This window comes from Hyperolius riggenbachi, chromosome 9, assembly GCF_040937935.1.
Source record: "Hyperolius riggenbachi isolate aHypRig1 chromosome 9, aHypRig1.pri, whole genome shotgun sequence".
Lineage (NCBI taxonomy): Eukaryota > Metazoa > Chordata > Amphibia > Anura > Hyperoliidae > Hyperolius > Hyperolius riggenbachi.
In genome coordinates, this window is record NC_090654.1 from 1,717,560 (window position 1) to 1,738,661 (window position 21,102).

Genomic DNA, 21,102 nt, shown 5'->3' on the forward strand with positions numbered 1-21,102 from the left:
TTATTACTGTGTCAATTACAGACATGTACATTTTAGCTGCAATGCTTTCCATTGGAGACGAATGAATAACGATTATGCCTGTTACACACAGGCCCCTGCCTATTGCTAGAGCATGATGGGGGATTATTCCTGGCTAATGAATTGGGCTCTATGAGGATTTCTCGCTAATTATCATTCTAGAATCACTCACCATGTTCAGCTCCTCACAGGTATCCTGACAACACGCCAGCAGATAAAGAGCAGCTGTCACCACAGGCGGGGAAACACACTCGCCTTGATCCTGACAATGAAGAAACGCTTGGATTGGCCAGTATAGATCTGTCTCTGGTATAAATCTGTGAAGAAGTCACACACTGCTTCAGTAAGAAAGCCTCTGATATACAGGGGATGGACAAAATAATGGAAACATTTTGGCATCATAATCTTTGAACATGTTTTAAGCAATCAAAACTTGACATATGTTAACATTTTTTGGTTTATTATTTTTGTTATTTGATATGTTTAATTAAAATAATTGTTTTTTACAGATATTTAAACAAAAGTTGGTTATCTATATATATAATAGAGTAAGTGCCTCAACCTTCGAGCAAGAAGAAGAAGTACTTTGCATGAGAAAATTTATGCGTGCTCAAACACCAAGTTTAAGGCCTCTTTTCTACGGACTGTTGAGCTGTGTGCTCAGCAAGCAGTTACCAGGCAGCAGTGAGCAGTTATCAGGCAGCAGCAAGCAGTTACCAGGCAGCAGTGAGCAGATACCAGGCAGCAGCAAGCAGTTACCAGGCAGCAGCAAGCAGTAACCAGGCAGCAGTGAGCAGATACCAGGCAGCAACAAGCAGTTACCAGGCAGCAACAAGCAGTTACCAGGCAGCAGCGAGCTGTTACCAGGCAGCAGTAAGCAGTTGTAAGTGTTTGAGAGGCATTTTATTGCCTATCAACTGTCCGTGGAAAAGAGGCCTACCCTAGCAAGTCTGGCTTTGCAAATCTGGCCTAATTGGCTATTCATGAGGCAATGCTCACGCAAATTTGCTTTTGCATGCCAAACTAGGCAGAGTCAAAAAACCAATACAGCAAAGCGGTCGCCCTGCTACATGCCAGTGATGAGCGAAAATGCAAGAATTTATTTGGACACATTTTTACCGAATTTTCACCTAATTTCGTTTTGACAGGCAAATTTTCCATCTAATTTTTTTGCGTTAATTTTCACCTAATGCCAGTCATTTTCGCGTTACTTGCGTATTATTGCAGACATTTTCCGCATAAGGGCATTAGCGTCCGCATTCAGAGAAGTTTCTTGCGCATTATTGCGGACATTTTTCCGTATAAACGTCCGCATAAACTGAATTTCCATGCGGATTATTGTGGACATTTTTCCGCATAAGGGCATAAGCATCCACATACAATGAATTTTCGATGCTGGTCGAAAATGCAAATATTTCTGAAGATTTTCGTGAAAATTCGCCAAAAACGAAAACGGGATTTTTGATGCGAAAATGACTTAGGCGAAAATTCGCAAGCAACACTGCTACATGCTACATTAGCACTATCTAGGAGCGCCACGAGGAGGATTCCTAATGCCCCCTTTTTATACAACCGGGGGGACCGCGGGGTCCCAGGCTCTCTCACTGCCTGGGAACCACAGCGGACACAGAGTGGCAGTAAACAGAATGCTATATAGTGTGGCTGAGCGAGCGGTGTACTACTATTCCCAGCAGACACAGAGTGGCAGTAAATAGAATGCTATATAGTGTGGCTGAGCGAGGTACACAGAGTGGCAGTAAACAGAATGCTATATAGTGTGGCTGAGCGAGCGGTGTACTACTATTCCCAGCAGACACAGAGTGGCAGTAAACAGAATGCTATATAGTGTGGCTGAGCGAGGTACACAGAGTGGCAGTAAACAGAATGCTATATAGTGTGGCTGAGCGAGTGGTGTACTACTATTCCCAGCAGACACAGAGTGGCAGTAAACAGAATGCTATATAGTGTGGCTGAGCGAGGTACACAGAGTGGCAGTAAACACAATGCTATATAGTGTGGCTGAGCGAGTGGTGTACTACTATTCCCAGCAGCGACACAATGACTGGGGGGACCCTGGCTAGCGTGGCTGGAGCGCGAACTACCCTGCCTTCCTACCCAAAGCTAAACCCACAGACAAATGGCGGAGATATGACGTGGTTCGGGTATTTATTTACCCGAACCACGTGACAGTTCGGCCAATCAGAGCGCGTTCGGGTCCGAACCACGTGACCCGTTCGGCCAATCACAGCGCTAGCCGAACGTTCGGGGAACGTTCGGCCATGCGCTCTTAGTTCGGCCATGTGGCCGAACGGTTTGGCCGAACACCATCAGGTGTTCGGCCGAACTCGAACATCACCCGAACAGGGTGATGTTCTGCAGAACCCGAACAGTGGCGAACACTGTTCGCCCAACACTACCTGGGACCCCATGGTTCTCCCAGGTTGTATAAAAAGGGGGTATTGGGAAGCCTCCCCGTGGCGCTCCTGGATAGTGCTAATGTAGCATGTAGCAGTGTTGCTTGCGAATTTTCGCCTAAGTCATTTTCGCATCGAAAATCCCGTTTTCGTTTTTTTTGCAAATTTTCACGAAAATCTTCAGAAATATTTGCATTTTTGACCAGCATCGAAAATTCATTGTATAGTTTTTTGACCCTGCATAGTTTGGCATGCGAAAGCAAATGCATATTTGCATGAGCATTGCCTCATGAATAGCAAATTAGGCCAGATTTGGAAAGCCAGACTTGCTAGGGTTAAACTTGGTGTTTGAGCACGCATACATTTTCTAATGGAAAGCCTCAAGGTGGGGACACACATCAGATAAATGTCTTTGGAAAATGAAAGATCACAGACCAATGTTACCCCCTTCCATGTAGTATGAGAGCCATACCTACACAGTCTATTCTATTGAGCTGAACTCCCCATCAGATAAAACATTTTTGCAAGATGCTGCACACAAAGATGCTGTACACATGCAACAGATCAGTATCTGCAAAAGATCTGTTCCTGCAAAAAATCAGTTTCTGCAAAATGCATTTATAGTCTATGATATCTGCAGATCTCATGCTGGGCATACACGGTATGTTTTCTACCATGTAATCGAGCCGCTGATGGCTCGATTGATAATTTCCGACGTGCCCGATACCCCGCCGGATCGATTCTGTGCTCGATACCGGTGGGCAGGACAAAAGAAGAAACGAGTGGAAAATAAGAAAGTGCTCGCGGGGACGAGCAGGAATCGATCCGGGCGCCCGCGGGGACGAGCGGGAATGGAGCCAGCAGCTCGATTACACTGTAGAAAACGTACCATGTATTCTCAGCATAATACACACCTTGTTTGACGGACATTCATCTGCAGATCACACAATCATCTGCAGATCCAAAGATCCATCCTGGTTGATCTGATCTGCAGATGATTCTCCGTTAAACAAGGTGTGTATGAGATCTGCAGATATAGACTATGAATGCATTTTGCAGGAACTGATCTTTTGCAGATACTGATCTGTTGCATGTGTACAGCATCTGTGTGTGCAGCATCTTGCAAAGATTTCTGTCTGATGGGGAGTTCAGCTCCATAGAATAGACTGTGTAGGTATGGCTCTCATATTACATGGAAGGGGGTAACATTGGTCTGTGATCTTTCATTTTCCAAAGACTTTTATCTGATGTGTGTACCCACCTTTATTCTTCTTGCTTCAAGGTTGAGGCACGTACTCTATTAGATAGATAGAAGATGCAGCGTATGCTACGACGCGGGTCGGCTAGTAATTTATAAAAATGGCAGATCTCTCAGACTTTCAAAGAGGCCAAATTGTTGGTGCTCGTATGGCAGGCGATACTGTAACAGAAACTGCCCGAATGTTTGGCATTTCAAGGGGTACTGTCTCAAAAGTAATGACTGCCTTTGCAAGAGAAGGAAAAACGTCCTCAGCAAAGCACAGTTGTGGACGAAAGTCAAAGTTGTCTGAGAGAGACCGTTGGACTCTAAATCCAATTGTTAGAAAAGCTCGCAAGACCACGGCTCCTAAAATCACTGCAGAGCTGAATGAACACCTACAGAACCCAGTTTCCACAAAAACTGTTCGCCGGGAGCTGCATAAATCTGGATTCCACGGAAGAACTGCAATTAGAAAACCTCTGCTCTCAATGACAAATGTTTCAAAGCATTTAGAGTGGTGTACAAACCACCAGAACTGGTCCCTCAAGCAGTGGAAAAATGTCATTTTCTCTGACGAATCATCGTTTACCTTATTTCCGACCTCCGGCCGAGAGTACGTTTGGAGACAGCCGAAAGAATCATTTCATCCAGACTGCCTTCTCCCAACCGTAAAACATGGCGGGGGTTCTGGGATGATCTGGGGAGCTATTTCTTGGAAATCCGCCAGGCCAATGATTTCCCTTCATGGAAGAATTAACAGCCGAGACTATTTAGGAATTGTGGGCGACCAAGTTCATCCTATGGCTCAAGAACTGTTTCCGGAGGGGAATGCCATCTTTCAAGATGATAATGCCCCAATCCATACAGCTAGAATTGTTAAAGAATGACAACAGGACAATTCTAATGAAGTTGAGTATCTCATCTGGCCTCCACAATCCCCAGACCTCAACATTATTGAGCATTTATGGTCGTTATTAGAGATTCAAGTAAGAAGTCGATTTCCGCCGCCATCGTCTCTAAAAGAACTGGAGGGTGTTTTAACTGAAGAATGGGCTAAAATTCCTTTGGAAACAATTCACAATCTGTATGAATCAATTCCTCTGAAAATTGAGGATGTATTTGCTGCAAAAGGTGGACCTACACCATATTAAAATATATTTTGTTCATTTTCAAGGTGTTTTCATTATTCTGTCCAACCCCTGTATATCCGCAGATTTGTACACCTGAGTGACAGGAGTGAGTCTATGGATGGACACACATCACCAGATGTGTAGCAGGGATATAGACCATCACAGTGTAAGTAAGGTGAGAGGGGTTAGGTGGTTAGGGTTACCCTCACAATTCCTGCTGGTCCATAAAGCCACCAGTCATGATAAAGAGGCATTAGGGAATGGTGGTGGGTGAAGTAAATATGGCTTCTGTGGCCTGTATCTCTGCAGATAACCTCCCACCATGTGCACAGGCAGTGTGGGGGGACAGTGGGTAGCGCTCGTGCCCCAGAACCTCCCACCATGTGCACAGGCAGTGTGGGGGGACAGTGGGTAGTGCTCGTGCCCCAGAACCTCCCACCATGTGCACAGGCAGTGTGGGGGGACAGTGGGTAGTGCTCGTGCCCCAGAACCTCCCACCATGTGCACAGGCAGTGTGGGGGGACAGTGTGTAGTGCTCGTGCCCCAGAACCTCCCACCATGTGCACAGGCAGTGTGGGGGGACAGTGGGTAGTGCTCGTGCCCCAGAACCTCCCACCATGTGCACAGGCAGTGTGGGGGGACAGTGGGTAGCGCTCGTGCCCCAGAACCTCCCACCATGTGCACAGGCAGTGTGGGGGGACAGTGGGTAGCGCTCGTGCCTCCTGGGGCACTATCTGCATGCAGTGTGTATGTTCTACAAATTCTTCTACTAAACGTCTTCTGTGAAGCCCTGCTGGATAAAGCCAGGCATTGACTAAAATGGAGGCTTTTAATGCTTTTTGTAGATAAATACCTTGCTAAAATAAAATGCACTGTGTTATTTTACTGCATAATTGAAATGGTCCTTGCTAACAATCCCTGGATACAATTGTATTGCTGAAGCTGTATTCCTTCTGTATTCATACTGGCGATAAAGGAGCTCTGACTAAAGAGGCCATATCACATGACTGTCACATGACTCTGCAGTGTAATCCTATTGGACGAAGCAAGGCCTTGCATGGAAAAGGGGGGCGTGGCAGCTCTGTTCTACAAAACTCTGGCTGAATCATAAACCATTTGTGTTGTTCTACTGGATAAAGGCGGGTCCTGAGAAGAAAGGGCCCAAACAGGTCCTGAGAAGAAAGGGCCCAACCAGGTCCTGGGAAGAAAGGGCCCAACCAGGTCCTGGGAAGAAAGGGCCCAACCAGGACCTGGGAAGAAAGGGCCCAACCAGGTCCTGAGAAGAAAGGGCCCAACCAGGTCCTAGGAAGAAAGGGCCCAACCAGGTCCTGGGAAGAAAGGGCCCAAGCAGGTCCTGGGAAGAAAGGGCCCAACCAGGTCCTGGGAAGAAAGGGCCCAACCAGGTCCTGAGAAGAAAGGGCCCAACCAATGCTTCTGAGAGAGAATTCTCTTCTAACAATCTGATCTTTCTATGTATTCTACCTGATGAAGAATCAGAGCATTGTCAATGCGTCTTCAACCAAATAAAAGGACCGTCTACTTCTCACAGATTACGTGTAGCTTTGGTTCATAACAAGGGAACAATCAACACTGGTACATGAAAATGCCTTCCAGATGATCCAAATACACTATTTATCAAAGCAAAGCAAAGTAATGCCTTTCTTTGCTGATTAATAGCAGAATAATCTCCCAGCATGCTCCAGTGAGAATGTAAGAAAGTCTTTACCTGTCTTCCATCATGTAGGCCACACAAGACATGACAATCAGAGCCTGTTGGTGGCATCTCAGGTCTTCCGTGGCACAAGTGTCTGGTGACTCCAGCAACACAGACAGGCTCTCTGAGACATTTCCCTCCATGTGTCTCATGCCTCTATGCAGGACATCCCGTAACTCTGCGGAGAAAGAGGAGAACTCACTTCACCTGGAACATCTGAGGGATTCCCATCATCAGACCCGGAGCCTACAAACAATTTCCCTCTAACATGTCTCATGCCTCTGTTCAGGACACCCTATAACTCTGCGGAGAGGAAGGAGAACTCACTGCACCTGGGACATCAGCCATCCTGATTCCCATCATCAGATCCGGAGCCTACAGACCATTTCCCGCTATGTGTCTTATTCCTCTATGCAGGACATCCCATAACTCTGCGGAGAGAGAGGAGAACTCACTTCACCGGGAACATCTGAGGGATTCCCATCATCAGACCCGGAGACTACAGACTCCACCTACAGACCATTTCCCTCTACGTGTCTCATGCCTCTATGCAGGACATCCCATAACTCTGCAGGGAGAGAGGAGAACTCACTTCACCGGGAGCATCTGAGGGATTCCCATCATCAGACTGGAGACTACAGACTCCGCCTACAGACCATTTCCCTCTATGTGTCTCATGCCTCAATGCAGGACATCCCATAACTCTGCGGAGAGAGAGGAGAACTCACTTCACCGGGAACATCTGAGGGATTCCCATCATCAGACCCGGAGACTACAGACTCCACCTACAGACCATTTCCCTCTACGTGTCTCATGCCTCTATGCAGAACATCCCGTAACTCTGCGGAGAGAGAGGAGAACTCACTTCACAGGGAACATCTGAGGGATTCCCATCATCAGACCCGGAGCCTACAGACTCCGCCTACAGACCATTTCCCTCTACGTGTCTCATGCCTCTATGCAGGACATCCCGTAACTCTGCGGAGAGAGAGGAGAACTCACTTCACAGGGAACATCTGAGGGATTCCCATCATCAGACCCGAAGCCTACAGACTCCGCCTACAGACCATTTCCCTCTATGTGTCTTATGCCTCTATGCAGGGCATCCCATAACTCTGCAGGGAGAGAGGAGAACTCACTTCACCGGGAACATCTGAGGGATTCCCATCATCAGACCCGGAGACTACAGACTCCGCCTACAGACCATTTCCCTCTACGTGTCTCATGCCTCTATGCAGGACATCCCATAACTCTGCAGGGAGAGAGGAGAACTCACTTCACCGGGAACATCTGAGGGATTCCCATCATCAGACTGGAGACTACAGACTCCACCTACAGACCATTTCCCTCTACGTGTCTCATGCCTCAATGCAGGACATCCCATAATTCTGCGGGGAGAGAGAGGAGAACTCACTTCACCGGGAACATCTGAGGGATTCCCATCATCAGACCCGGAGCCTACAGACTCCGCCTACAGACCATTTCCCTCTACGTGTCTCATGCCTCTATGCAGGACATCCCATAACTCTGCGGAGAGAGGAGAACTCACTTCACCGGGAATATCTGAGGGATTCCCATCATCAGACTGGAGACTACAGACTCCACCTACAGACCATTTCCCTCTACGTGTCTCATGCCTCTATGCAGGACATCCCATAACTCTGCGGAGAGAGAGGAGAACTCACTTCACCGGGAACATCTGAGGGATTCCCATCATCAGACTGGAGTCTACAGACTCCGCCTACAGACCATTTCCCTCTACGTGTCTCATGCCTCTATGCAGGACATCCCATAACTCTGCAGAGAGAGAGAGGAGAACTCACTTCACCGGGGACATCTGAGGGATAGACTACAAACTCCACCTACAGACCATTTCCCTCTACGTGTCTCATGCCTCTATGCAGGACATCCCGTAACTCTGCAGGGAGAGAGGAGAACTCACTTCACAGGGAACATCTGAGGGATTCCCATCATCAGATCCGGAGACTACAGACTCCGCCTACAGACCATTTCCCTCTATGTGTCTCATGCCTCTATGCAGGACATCCCATAACTCTGCGGAGAGAGAGGAGGACTCACTTCACCGGGAATATCTGAGGGATTCCCATCATCAGACCCGGAGCCTACAAACAATTTCCCTCTAACATGTCTCATGCCTCTGTTCAGGACACCCTATAACTCTGCAGAGAGGAAGGAGAACTCACTGCACCTGGGACATCTGCCATCCTGATTCCCATCATCAGATCCGGAGCCTACAGACTCCGCCTACAGACCATTTCCCTCTATGTGTCTCATGCCTCTATGCAGGACATCCCATAACTCTGCGGAGAGAGAGGAGAACTCACTTCACCGGGAATATCTGATGGATTCCCATCATCAGACTGGAGACTACAGACTCCACCTACAGACCATTTCCCTCTACGTGTCTCATGCCTCTATGCAGGACATCCCATAACTCTGCAGGGAGAGAGGAGAACTCACTTCACCGGGAACATCTGAGGGATTCCCATCATCAGACTGAAGACTACAGACTCCACCTACAAACCATTTCCCTCTACGTGTCTCATGCCTCTATGCAGGACATCCCGTAACTCTGCAGGGAGAGAGGAGAACTCACTTCACCGAGAATATCTGAGGGATTCCCATCATCAGACTGGAGACTACAGACTCCGCCTACAGACCATTTCCCTCTATGTGTCTCATGCCTCAATGCAGGACATCCCATAATTCTGCAGGGAGAGAGGAGAACTCACTTCACAGGGAACATCTGAGGGAATCCTATCATCAGATCCGGAGCCTACAGACTCCGCCTACAGACCATTTCCCTCTACGTGTCTCATGCCTCTATGCAGGACATCCCATAACTCTGCAGGGAGAGAGAGGAGAACTCACTTCACCGGGAACATCTGAGGGATTCCCATCATCAGACCCGGAGCCTACAGACTCCGCCTACAGACCATTTCCCTCTATGTGTCTCATGCCTCTATGCAGAACATCCCATAACTCTGCAGAGAGAGGAGAACTCACTGCACCTGAAACATCTGAGGGAATCCTATCATCAGACCCGGAGACTACAGACTCCGCCTACAGACCATTTCCCTCTACGTGTCTCATGCCTCTATGCAGGACATCCCATAACTCTGCAGGGAGAGAGGAGAACTCACTTCACCGGGAACATCTGAGGGATTCCCATCATCAGACTGGAGACTACAGACTCCACCTACAGACCATTTCCCTCTACGTGTCTCATGCCTCAATGCAGGACATCCCATAATTCTGCGGGGAGAGAGAGGAGAACTCACTTCACCGGGAACATCTGAGGGATTCCCATCATCAGACCCGGAGCCTACAGACTCCGCCTACAGACCATTTCCCTCTACGTGTCTCATGCCTCTATGCAGGACATCCCATAACTCTGCGGAGAGAGGAGAACTCACTTCACCGGGAATATCTGAGGGATTCCCATCATCAGACTGGAGACTACAGACTCCACCTACAGACCATTTCCCTCTACGTGTCTCATGCCTCTATGCAGGACATCCCATAACTCTGCGGAGAGAGAGGAGAACTCACTTCACCGGGAACATCTGAGGGATTCCCATCATCAGACTGGAGTCTACAGACTCCGCCTACAGACCATTTCCCTCTACGTGTCTCATGCCTCTATGCAGGACATCCCGTAACTCTGCGGAGAGAGAGGAGAACTCACTTCACAGGGAACATCTGAGGGATTCCTATCATCAGACCTGGAGCCTACAGACTCCACCTACAGACCATTTCCCTCTTCGTGTCTCATGCCTCTATGCAGGACATCCCATAACTCTGCGGAGAGAGAGGAGAACTCACTTCACCTGGAACATCTGAGGGATTCCCATCATCAGACCCGGAGCCTACAGACTCCACCTACAGACCATTTCCCTCTACGTGTCTCATGCCTCTATGCAGGACATCCCATAACTCTGCGGAGAGAGAGAACTCACTTCACAGGGAACATCTGAGGGATTCCCATCATCAGTCCCGGAGCCTACAGACTCCGCCTACAGACCATTTCCCTCTATGAGTCTCATGCCTCTATGCAGGACATCCCATAACTCTGCGGAGAGAGAGGAGAACTCACTTCACCGGGAATATCTGAGGGATTCCCATCATCAGACTGGAGACTAAAGACTCCGCCTACAGACCATTTCCCTCTACGTGTCTCATGCCTCTATGCAGGACATCCCATAACTCTGCGGAGAGAGAGAGGAGAACTCACTTCACCGGGAACATCTGAGGGATTCCCATCATCAGACCCGGAGACTAGAGACTCCGCCTACAGACCATTTCCCTCTACGTGTCTCATGCCTCTATGCAGGACATCCCGTAACTCTGCGGGGAGAGAGGAGAACTCACTTCACCGGGAACATCTGAGGGATTCCTATCATCAGACCCGGAGCCTACAGACTCCGCCTACAGACCATTTCCCTCTACGTGTCTCATGCCTCTATGCAGGACATCCCATAACTCTGCAGAGAGAGAGAGGAGAACTCACTTCACCGGGGACATCTGAGGGATAGACTACAAACTCCACCTACAGACCATTTCCCTCTACGTGTCTCATGCCTCTATGCAGGACATCCCGTAACTCTGCAGGGAGAGAGGAGAACTCACTTCACAGGGAACATCTGAGGGATTCCCATCATCAGATCCGGAGACTACAGACTCCGCCTACAGACCATTTCCCTCTATGTGTCTCATGCCTCTATGCAGGACATCCCATAACTCTGCGGAGAGAGAGGAGGACTCACTTCACCGGGAATATCTGAGGGATTCCCATCATCAGACCCGGAGCCTACAAACAATTTCCCTCTAACATGTCTCATGCCTCTGTTCAGGACACCCTATAACTCTGCAGAGAGGAAGGAGAACTCACTGCACCTGGGACATCTGCCATCCTGATTCCCATCATCAGATCCGGAGCCTACAGACTCCGCCTACAGACCATTTCCCTCTATGTGTCTCATGCCTCTATGCAGGACATCCCATAACTCTGCGGAGAGAGAGGAGAACTCACTTCACCGGGAATATCTGATGGATTCCCATCATCAGACTGGAGACTACAGACTCCACCTACAGACCATTTCCCTCTACGTGTCTCATGCCTCTATGCAGGACATCCCATAACTCTGCAGGGAGAGAGGAGAACTCACTTCACCGGGAACATCTGAGGGATTCCCATCATCAGACTGGAGACTACAGACTCCACCTACAAACCATTTCCCTCTACGTGTCTCATGCCTCTATGCAGGACATCCCGTAACTCTGCAGGGAGAGAGGAGAACTCACTTCACCGAGAATATCTGAGGGATTCCCATCATCAGACTGGAGACTACAGACTCCGCCTACAGACCATTTCCCTCTATGTGTCTCATGCCTCAATGCAGGACATCCCATAATTCTGCAGGGAGAGAGGAGAACTCACTTCACAGGGAACATCTGAGGGAATCCTATCATCAGATCCGGAGCCTACAGACTCCGCCTACAGACCATTTCCCTCTACGTGTCTCATGCCTCTATGCAGGACATCCCATAACTCTGCAGGGAGAGAGAGGAGAACTCACTTCACCGGGAACATCTGAGGGATTCCCATCATCAGACCCGGAGCCTACAGACTCCGCCTACAGACCATTTCCCTCTATGTGTCTCATGCCTCTATGCAGAACATCCCATAACTCTGCAGAGAGAGGAGAACTCACTGCACCTGGAACATCTGAGGGAATCCTATCATCAGACCCGGAGACTACAGACTCCGCCTACAGACCATTTCCCTCTACGTGTCTCATGCCTCTATGCAGGACATCCCATAACTCTGCAGGGAGAGAGGAGAACTCACTTCACCGGGAACATCTGAGGGATTCCCATCATCAGACTGGAGACTACAGACTCCACCTACAGACCATTTCCCTCTACGTGTCTCATGCCTCAATGCAGGACATCCCATAATTCTGCGGGGAGAGAGAGGAGAACTCACTTCACCGGGAACATCTGAGGGATTCCCATCATCAGACCCGGAGCCTACAGACTCCGCCTACAGACCATTTCCCTCTACGTGTCTCATGCCTCTATGCAGGACATCCCATAACTCTGCGGAGAGAGGAGAACTCACTTCACCGGGAATATCTGAGGGATTCCCATCATCAGACTGGAGACTACAGACTCCACCTACAGACCATTTCCCTCTACGTGTCTCATGCCTCTATGCAGGACATCCCATAACTCTGCGGAGAGAGAGGAGAACTCACTTCACCGGGAACATCTGAGGGATTCCCATCATCAGACTGGAGTCTACAGACTCCGCCTACAGACCATTTCCCTCTACGTGTCTCATGCCTCTATGCAGGACATCCCGTAACTCTGCGGAGAGAGAGGAGAACTCACTTCACCGGGAACATCTGAGGGATTCCCATCATCAGACCCGGAGCCTACAGACTCCGCCTACAGACCATTTCCCTCTACGTGTCTCATGCCTCTATGCAGGACATCCCATAACTCTGTGGAGAGAGAGGAGAACTCACTTCACAGGGAACATCTGAGAGATTCCCATCATCAGACCCGGAGCCTACAGACTCCGCCTACAGACCATTTCCCTCTACGTATCTCATGCCTCTATGCAGGACATCCCATAACTCTGCGGAGAGAGAGGAGAACTCACTTCACAGGGAACATCTGAGGGATTCCTATCATCAGACCTGGAGCCTACAGACTCCACCTACAGACCATTTCCCTCTACGTGTCTCATGCCTCTATGCAGGACATCCCATAACTCTGCGGAGAGAGAGGAGAACTCACTTCACCTGGAACATCTGAGGGATTCCCATCATCAGACCCGGAGCCTACAGACTCCACCTACAGACCATTTCCCTCTACGTGTCTCATGCCTCTATGCAGGACATCCCATAACTCTGCGGAGAGAGAGAACTCACTTCACAGGGAACATCTGAGGGATTCCCATCATCAGTCCCGGAGCCTACAGACTCCGCCTACAGACCATTTCCCTCTATGGGCTCGATTCACAAAGCGGTGCTAACAGTTAGCACCCTGGTGAAAAGCCCTTTATCATGCCTAAACTCAGTTTAGGCATGATAAGTTTAGGTGTGATAAGTTTAGGTGTGATAAGTTTAGGCATGCTAAGTTTAAGCGCCAACTGCGTTAGCACCGCAGTGCACAGCTGATCAAAAGTTTTACGCTAGCAAAGACTGGTGCACTTTGTATAAAGTTTAATGGCGCTGCTTTGCGTGCGGGACTTTGCAAGCGATCTAAACTTATCTAAACTTAGCATGCCTAAACTTATCACACCTAAACTTATCACACCTAAACTTATCACGCCTAAACTGGCTTTTCACCAGCATGGTGCAATGGTTATCATGCCTAAAGTCTTTTAGGCATGCTAACTGGGTTAGCACCGCTTTGTGAATCGAGCCCTATGAGTCTCATGCCTCTATGCAGGACATCCCATAACTCTGCGGAGAGAGAGAACTCACTTCACAGGGAACATCTGAGGGATTCCCATCATCAGTCCCGGAGCCTACAGACTCCGCCTACAGACCATTTCTCTCTATGTGTCTCATGCCTCTATGCAGGACATCCCATAACTCTGCGGAGAGAGAGAGGAGAACTCACTTCACCGGGAACATCTGAGGGATTCCCATCATCAGACCCGGAGACTAGAGACTCCGCCTACAGACCATTTCCCTCTACGTGTCTCATGCCTCTATGCAGGACATCCCGTAACTCTGCGGGGAGAGAGGAGAACTCACTTCACCGGGAACATCTGAGGGATTCCTATCATCAGACCCGGAGCCTACAGACTCCGCCTACAGACCATTTCCCTCTACGTGTCTCATGCCTCTATGCAGGACATCCCATAACTCTGCAGAGAGAGAGAGGAGAACTCACTTCACCGGGGACATCTGAGGGATAGACTACAAACTCCACCTACAGACCATTTCCCTCTACGTGTCTCATGCCTCTATGCAGGACATCCCGTAACTCTGCAGGGAGAGAGGAGAACTCACTTCACAGGGAACATCTGAGGGATTCCCATCATCAGATCCGGAGACTACAGACTCCGCCTACAGACCATTTCCCTCTATGTGTCTCATGCCTCTATGCAGGACATCCCATAACTCTGCGGAGAGAGAGGAGAACTCACTTCACCGGGAATATCTGAGGGATTCCCATCATCAGACCCGGAGCCTACAAACAATTTCCCTCTAACATGTCTCATGCCTCTGTTCAGGACACCCTATAACTCTGCAGAGAGGAAGGAGAACTCACTGCACCTGGGACATCTGCCATCCTGATTCCCATCATCAGATCCGGAGCCTACAGACTCCGCCTACAGACCATTTCCCTCTTTGGGCTCGATTCACAAAGCGGTGCTAACCCAGTTAGAGACTTTAGGCATGATAACCATTGCACCACTCTGGTGAAAAGCCAGTTTAGGTGTGATAAGTTTAGGCATGATAAGTTTAGGTGTGATAAGTTTAGGCATGCTAAGTTTAGATAAGTTTAGATCGCTTGCAAAGTCCTGCACGCAAAGCAGCGCCATTAAACTTTATACGAAGTGCACCAGTCTTTGCTAGCGTAAAACTTTTGATCAGCTGTGCACTGCGGTGCTAACGCAGTTGGCGCTTAAACTTATCACACCTAAACTTATCACACCTAAACTTATCATGCCTAAACTTATCACACCTAAACTTATCACACCTAAACTTATCATGCCTAAACTGAGTTTAGGCATGATAAAGGGTTTTTCACCAGGGTGCTAACTGTTAGCACCGCTTTGTGAATCAGGCCCTATGGGCTTGATTCACAAAGCGGTGCTAACAGTTAGCACCGTGGTGAAAAGCCCTTTATCACGCCTAAACTCTGTTTAGGCATGATAAGTTTAGGTGTGATAAGTTTAGGTGTGATAAGTTTAGGCATGATAAGTTTAGGTGTGATAAGTTTAGGTGTGATAAGTTCAAGCGCCAACTGCGTTAGCACCGCAGTGCACAGCTGATCAAAAGTTTTACGCTAGCAAAGACTGGTGTACTTCGTATAAAGTTTAATGGCTCTGCTTTGCGTGCGGGACTTTGCAAGCGATCTAAACTTATCTAAACTTAGCATGCCTAAACTTATCACACCTAAACTTATCATGCCTAAACTTATCACACCTAAACTGGCTTTTCACCAGAGTGGTGCAATGGTTATCATGCCTAAAGTCTCTAACTGGGTTAGCACCGCTTTGTGAATCGAGCCCTATGGGCTCGATTCACAAAGCGGTGATAACCCAGTTAAAGACTTTAGGCGTGATAACCATTTTTATCATGCCTAAACTCAGTTTAGGCATGATAAGTTTAGGCATGATAAGTTTAGGCATGATAAGTTTAGATAAGTTTAGATTGCGCGCAAAGTCCCGCACGCAAAGCAGCGCCATTAAACTCTATGCAAAGTGCACCAGACTTTGCTAGCGCAAAACTTTTGCTCAGCTGTGCACTGCGGTGCTAGCCCAGTTGGTGCTTAAACTTATCACACCTAAAAACTTATCACACCTAAACTTATCACACCTAAACTTATCATGCCTAAACAGAGTTTAGGCGTGATAAAGGGCTTTTCACCACGGTGCTAACTGTTAGCACTGCTTTGTGAATCAGGCCCTATGTGTCTCATGCCTCTATGCAGGACATCCCATAACTCTGCGGAGAGGGAGGAGAACTCACTTCACCGGGAATATCTGATGGATTCCCATCATCAGACTGGAGACTACAGACTCCACCTACAGACCATTTCCCTCTACGTGTCTCATGCCTCTATGCAGGACATCCCATAACTCTGCAGGGAGAGAGGAGAACTCACTTCACCGGGAACATCTGAGGGATTCCCATCATCAGACTGGAGACTACAGACTCCGCCTACAGACCATTTCCCTCTACGTGTCTCATGCCTCTATGCAGGACATCCCGTAACTCTGCAGGGAGAGAGGAGAACTCACTTCACCGAGAATATCTGAGGGATTCCCATCATCAGACTGGAGACTACAGACTCCGCCTACAGACCATTTCCCTCTACGTGTCTCATGCCTCTATGCAGGACATCCCATAACTCTGCGGAGAGAGAGAGGAGAACTCACTTCACAGGGAACATCTGAGGGAATCCTATCATCAGATCCGGAGCCTACAGACTCCGCCTACAGACCATTTCCCTCTACGTGTCTCATGCCTCTATGCAGGACATCCCATAACTCTGCAGGGAAAGAGAGGAGAACTCACTTCACCGGGAACATCTGAGGGATTCCCATCATCAGACCCGGAGCCTACAGACTCCGCCTACAGACCATTTCCCTCTATGTGTCTCATGCCTCTATGCAGAACATCCCATAACTCTGCAGAGAGAGGAGAACTCACTGCACCTGGAACATCTGAGGGAATCCTATCATCAGACCTGGAGACTACAGACTCCGCCTACAGACCATTTCCCTCTACGTGTCTCATGCCTCTATGCAGGACATCCCATAACTCTGCAGGGAGAGAGGAGAACTCACTTCACCGGGAACATCTGAGGGATTCCCATCATCAGACTGGAGACTACAGACTCCACCTACAGACCATTTCCCTCTACGTGTCTCATGCCTCTATGCAGGACATCCCATAACTCTGCGGAGAGAGAGGAGAACTCACTTCACCTGGAACATCTGAGGGATTCTTATCATCAGACCCGGAGCCTACAGACTCCGCCTACAGACCATTTCCCTCTACGTGTCTCATGCCTCTATGCAGGACATCCCATAACTCTGCGGAGAGAGAGGAGAACTCACTTCACCGGGAACATCTGAGGGATTCCCATCATCAGACCCGGAGCCTACAGACTCCACCTACAGACCATTTCCCTCTACGTGTCTCATGCCTCTATGCAGGACATCCCATAACTCTGCGGAGAGAGAGGAGAACTCACTTCACCGGGAACATCTGAGGGATTCCCATCATCAGACCCGGAGCCTACAGACTCCACCTACAGACCATTTCCCTCTACGTGTCTCATGCCTCTATGCAGGACATCCCATAACTCTGCGGAGAGAGAGGAGAACTCACTTCACCGGGAACATCTGAGGGATAGACTACAAACTCCGCCTACAGACCATTTCCCTCTACGTGTCTCATGCCTCTATGCAGGACATCCCATAACTCTGCGGAGAGAGAGGAGAACTCACTTCACAGGGAACATCTGAGGGATTCCTATCATCAGACCTGGAGCCTACAGACTCTGCCTACAGACCTTTTCCCTCTACGTGTCTCATGCCTCTATGCAGGACATCCCATAACTCAGCAGGGAGAGAGGAGAACTCACTTCACCTGGAACATCTGAGGGATTCCCATCATCAGACCCAGAGCCTACAGACTCCACCTACAGACAATTTCCCTCTACGTGTCTCATGCCTCTATGCAGGACATCCCATAACTCTGCGGAGAGAGAGGAGAACTCACTTCACTGGGAACATCTGAGGGATTCCCATCATCAGACCCGGAGCCTACAGACTCCGCCTACAGACCATTTCTCTCTATGTGTCTCATGCCTCTATGCAGGACATCCCATAACTCTGCGGAGAGAGAGGAGAACTCACTTCACCGGGAATATCTGAGGGATTCCCATCATCAGACTGGAGACTACAGACTCCGCCTACAGACCATTTCCCTCTACGTGTCTCATGCCTCTATGCAGGACATCCCATAACTCTGCGGAGAGAGAGGAGAACTCACTTCACCGGGAACATCTGAGGGATTCCCATCATCAGACCCGGAGCCTACAGACTCCACCTACAGACCATTTCCCTCTACGTGTCTCATGCCTCTATGCAGGACATCCCATAACTCTGCGGAGAGAGAAGAGAACTCACTTCACCGGGAACATCTGAGGGATTCCCATCATCAGACCCGGAGCCTACAGACTCCACCTACAGACCATTTCCCTCTACGTGTCTCATGCCTCTATGCAGGACATCCCATAACTCTGCGGAGAGAGAGGAGAACTCACTTCACCGGGAACATCTGAGGGATAGACTACAAACTCCGCCTACAGACCATTTCCCTCTACGTGTCTCATGCCTCTATGCAGGACATCCCATAACTCTGCGGAGAGAGAGGAGAACTCACTTCACAGGGAACATCTGAGGGATTCCTATCATCAGACCTGGAGCCTACAGACTCTGCCTACAGACCTTTTCCCTCTACGTGTCTCATGCCTCTATGCAGGACATCCCATAACTCTGCGGAGAGAGAGGAGAACTCACTTCACAGGGAACATCTGAGGGATTCCTATCATCAGACCTGGAGCCTACAGACTCCACCTACAGACCATTTCCCTCTACGTGTCTCATGCCTCTATGCAGGACATCCCATAACTCTGCGGAGAGAGAGGAGAACTCACTTCACCGGGATCATCTGAGGGATTCCTATCATCAGACCCGGAGCCTACAGACTCCACCTACAGACCTTTTCCCTCTACGTGTCTCATGCCTCTATGCAGGACATCCCATAACTCTGCAGGGAGAGAGGAGAACTAACTTCACCTGGAACATCTGAGGGATTCCCATCATCACACCCGGAGCCTACAGACTCCACCTACAGACCATTTCCCTCTACGTGTCTCATGCCTCTATGCAGGACATCCCATAACTCTGCGGAGAGAGAGGAGAACTCACTTCACTGGGAACATCTGAGGGATTCCCATTATCAGACCCGGAGCCTACAGACTCCGCCTACAGACCATTTTCCTCTATGTGTCTCATGCCTCTATGCAGGACATCCCATAACTCTGCGGAGAGAGAGAACTCACTTCACCGGGAATATCTGAGGGATTCCCATAATCAGACCCGGAGCCTACAAACAATTTCCCTCTAACATGTCTCATGCCTCTGTTCAGGACACCCTATAACTCTGGGGAGAGGAAGGAGAACTCACTGCACCTGGAACATCTGCCATCCTGATTCCCATCATCAGATTCGGAGCCTACAGACTCCGCCTACAGACCATTTCCCTCTATGTGTCTCATGCCTCTATGCAGGACATCCCATAACTCTGCGGAGAGAGAGAACTCACTTCACAGGGAACATCTGAGGGATTCCCATCATCAGACCCGGAGACTACAGACTCCACCTACAGACCATTTCCCTCTACGTGTCTCATGCCTCTATGCAGGACATCCCATAACTCTGCGGAGAGAGAGAACTCACTTCACAGGGAACATCTGAGGGATTCCCATCATCAGACCCGGAGCCTACAGACTCCACCTACAGACCATTTCCCTCTATGTGTCTCATGCCTCTATGCAGGACATCCCATAACTCTGCGGAGAGAGAGTAGACCTCACTTCACCGGGAATATCTGAGGGATTCCCATCATCAGACTGGAGACTACAGACTCCGCCTACAGACCATTTCCCTCTACGTGTCTCATGCCTCTATGCAGGACATCCCATAACTCTGCAGAGAGAGAGGAGAACTCACTTCACCGGGAACATCTGAGGGATTCCCATCATCAGACCCGGAGACTACAGACTCCGCCTACAGACCATTTCCCTCTACGTGTCTCATGCCTCTATGCAGGACATCCCATAACTCTGCGGAGAGAGAGGAGAACTCACTTCACCTGGAACATCTGAGGGATTCCCATCATCAGACCCGGAGACTACAGACTCCGCCTACAGACCATTTCCCTCTACGTGTCTCATGCCTCTATGCAGGACATCCCATAACTCTGCAGAGAGAGAGGAGAACTCACTTCACCGGGGACATCTGAGGGATAGACTACAAACTCCACCTACAGACCATTTTCCTCCACGTGTCTCATGCCTCTATGCAGGACATCCCATAACTCTGCAGGGAGAGAGGAGAACTCACTTCACCGGGAATATCTGAGGGATTCCCATCATCAGACCCGGAGCCTACAAACAATTTCCCTCTAACATGTCTCATGCTTCTGTTCAGGACACCCTATAACTCTGCGGAGAGGAAGGAGAACTCACTGCACCTGGGACATCTGCCATCCTGATTCCCATCATCAGATCCGAAGCCTACAGACTCCGCCTACAGACCATTTCCCTCTATGGGCCTGATTCACAAAGCGGTGCTAACAGTTAGCACGCTGGTGAAAAGCCCTTTATCACGCCTAAACTCAGTTTAGGCATGATAAGTTTAGGTGTGATAAGTTTAGGTGTGATAAGTTTAGGCATGATAAGTTTAAGCACCAACTGGGCTAGCACCGCAGTGCACAGCTGATCAAAAGTTTTACGCTAGCAAAGACTGGTGCACTTTGTATAAAGTTTAATGGCGCTGCTTTGCGTGCGGGACTTTGCAAGCGATCTAAACTTATCTAAACTTAGCATGCCTAAACTTATCACGCCTAAACTGGCTTTTCACCAGCATGGTGCAATGGTTATCATGCCTAAAGTCTTTTAGGCGTGCTAACTGGGTTAGCACCGCTTTGTGAATCGAGCCCTATGTGTCTTATGCCTCTATGCAGGACATCCTGTAACTCTGCAGAGAGAGGAGAACTAACTTCACCGGGAATA

General features: G+C 49.1%; 1 protein-coding gene across 2 annotated transcripts in view; it reads right to left on the reverse strand.

Moving 5' to 3' along the window:
- The window catches only part of MEI1 (meiotic double-stranded break formation protein 1), a 501,764-nt gene that overhangs the window by 195,471 nt on the left and 285,191 nt on the right, over positions 1–21,102 (reverse strand). For both annotated transcript variants that reach the window (XM_068254993.1, XM_068254992.1), the window contains 2 exons: positions 6,529–6,694; positions 191–335 (listed from right to left, as the gene is read on the reverse strand). In XM_068254993.1, the coding sequence (XP_068111094.1) occupies positions 191–335; positions 6,529–6,694 (311 nt within the window). The remainder of the gene's footprint in view (positions 1–190; positions 336–6,528; positions 6,695–21,102) is intronic.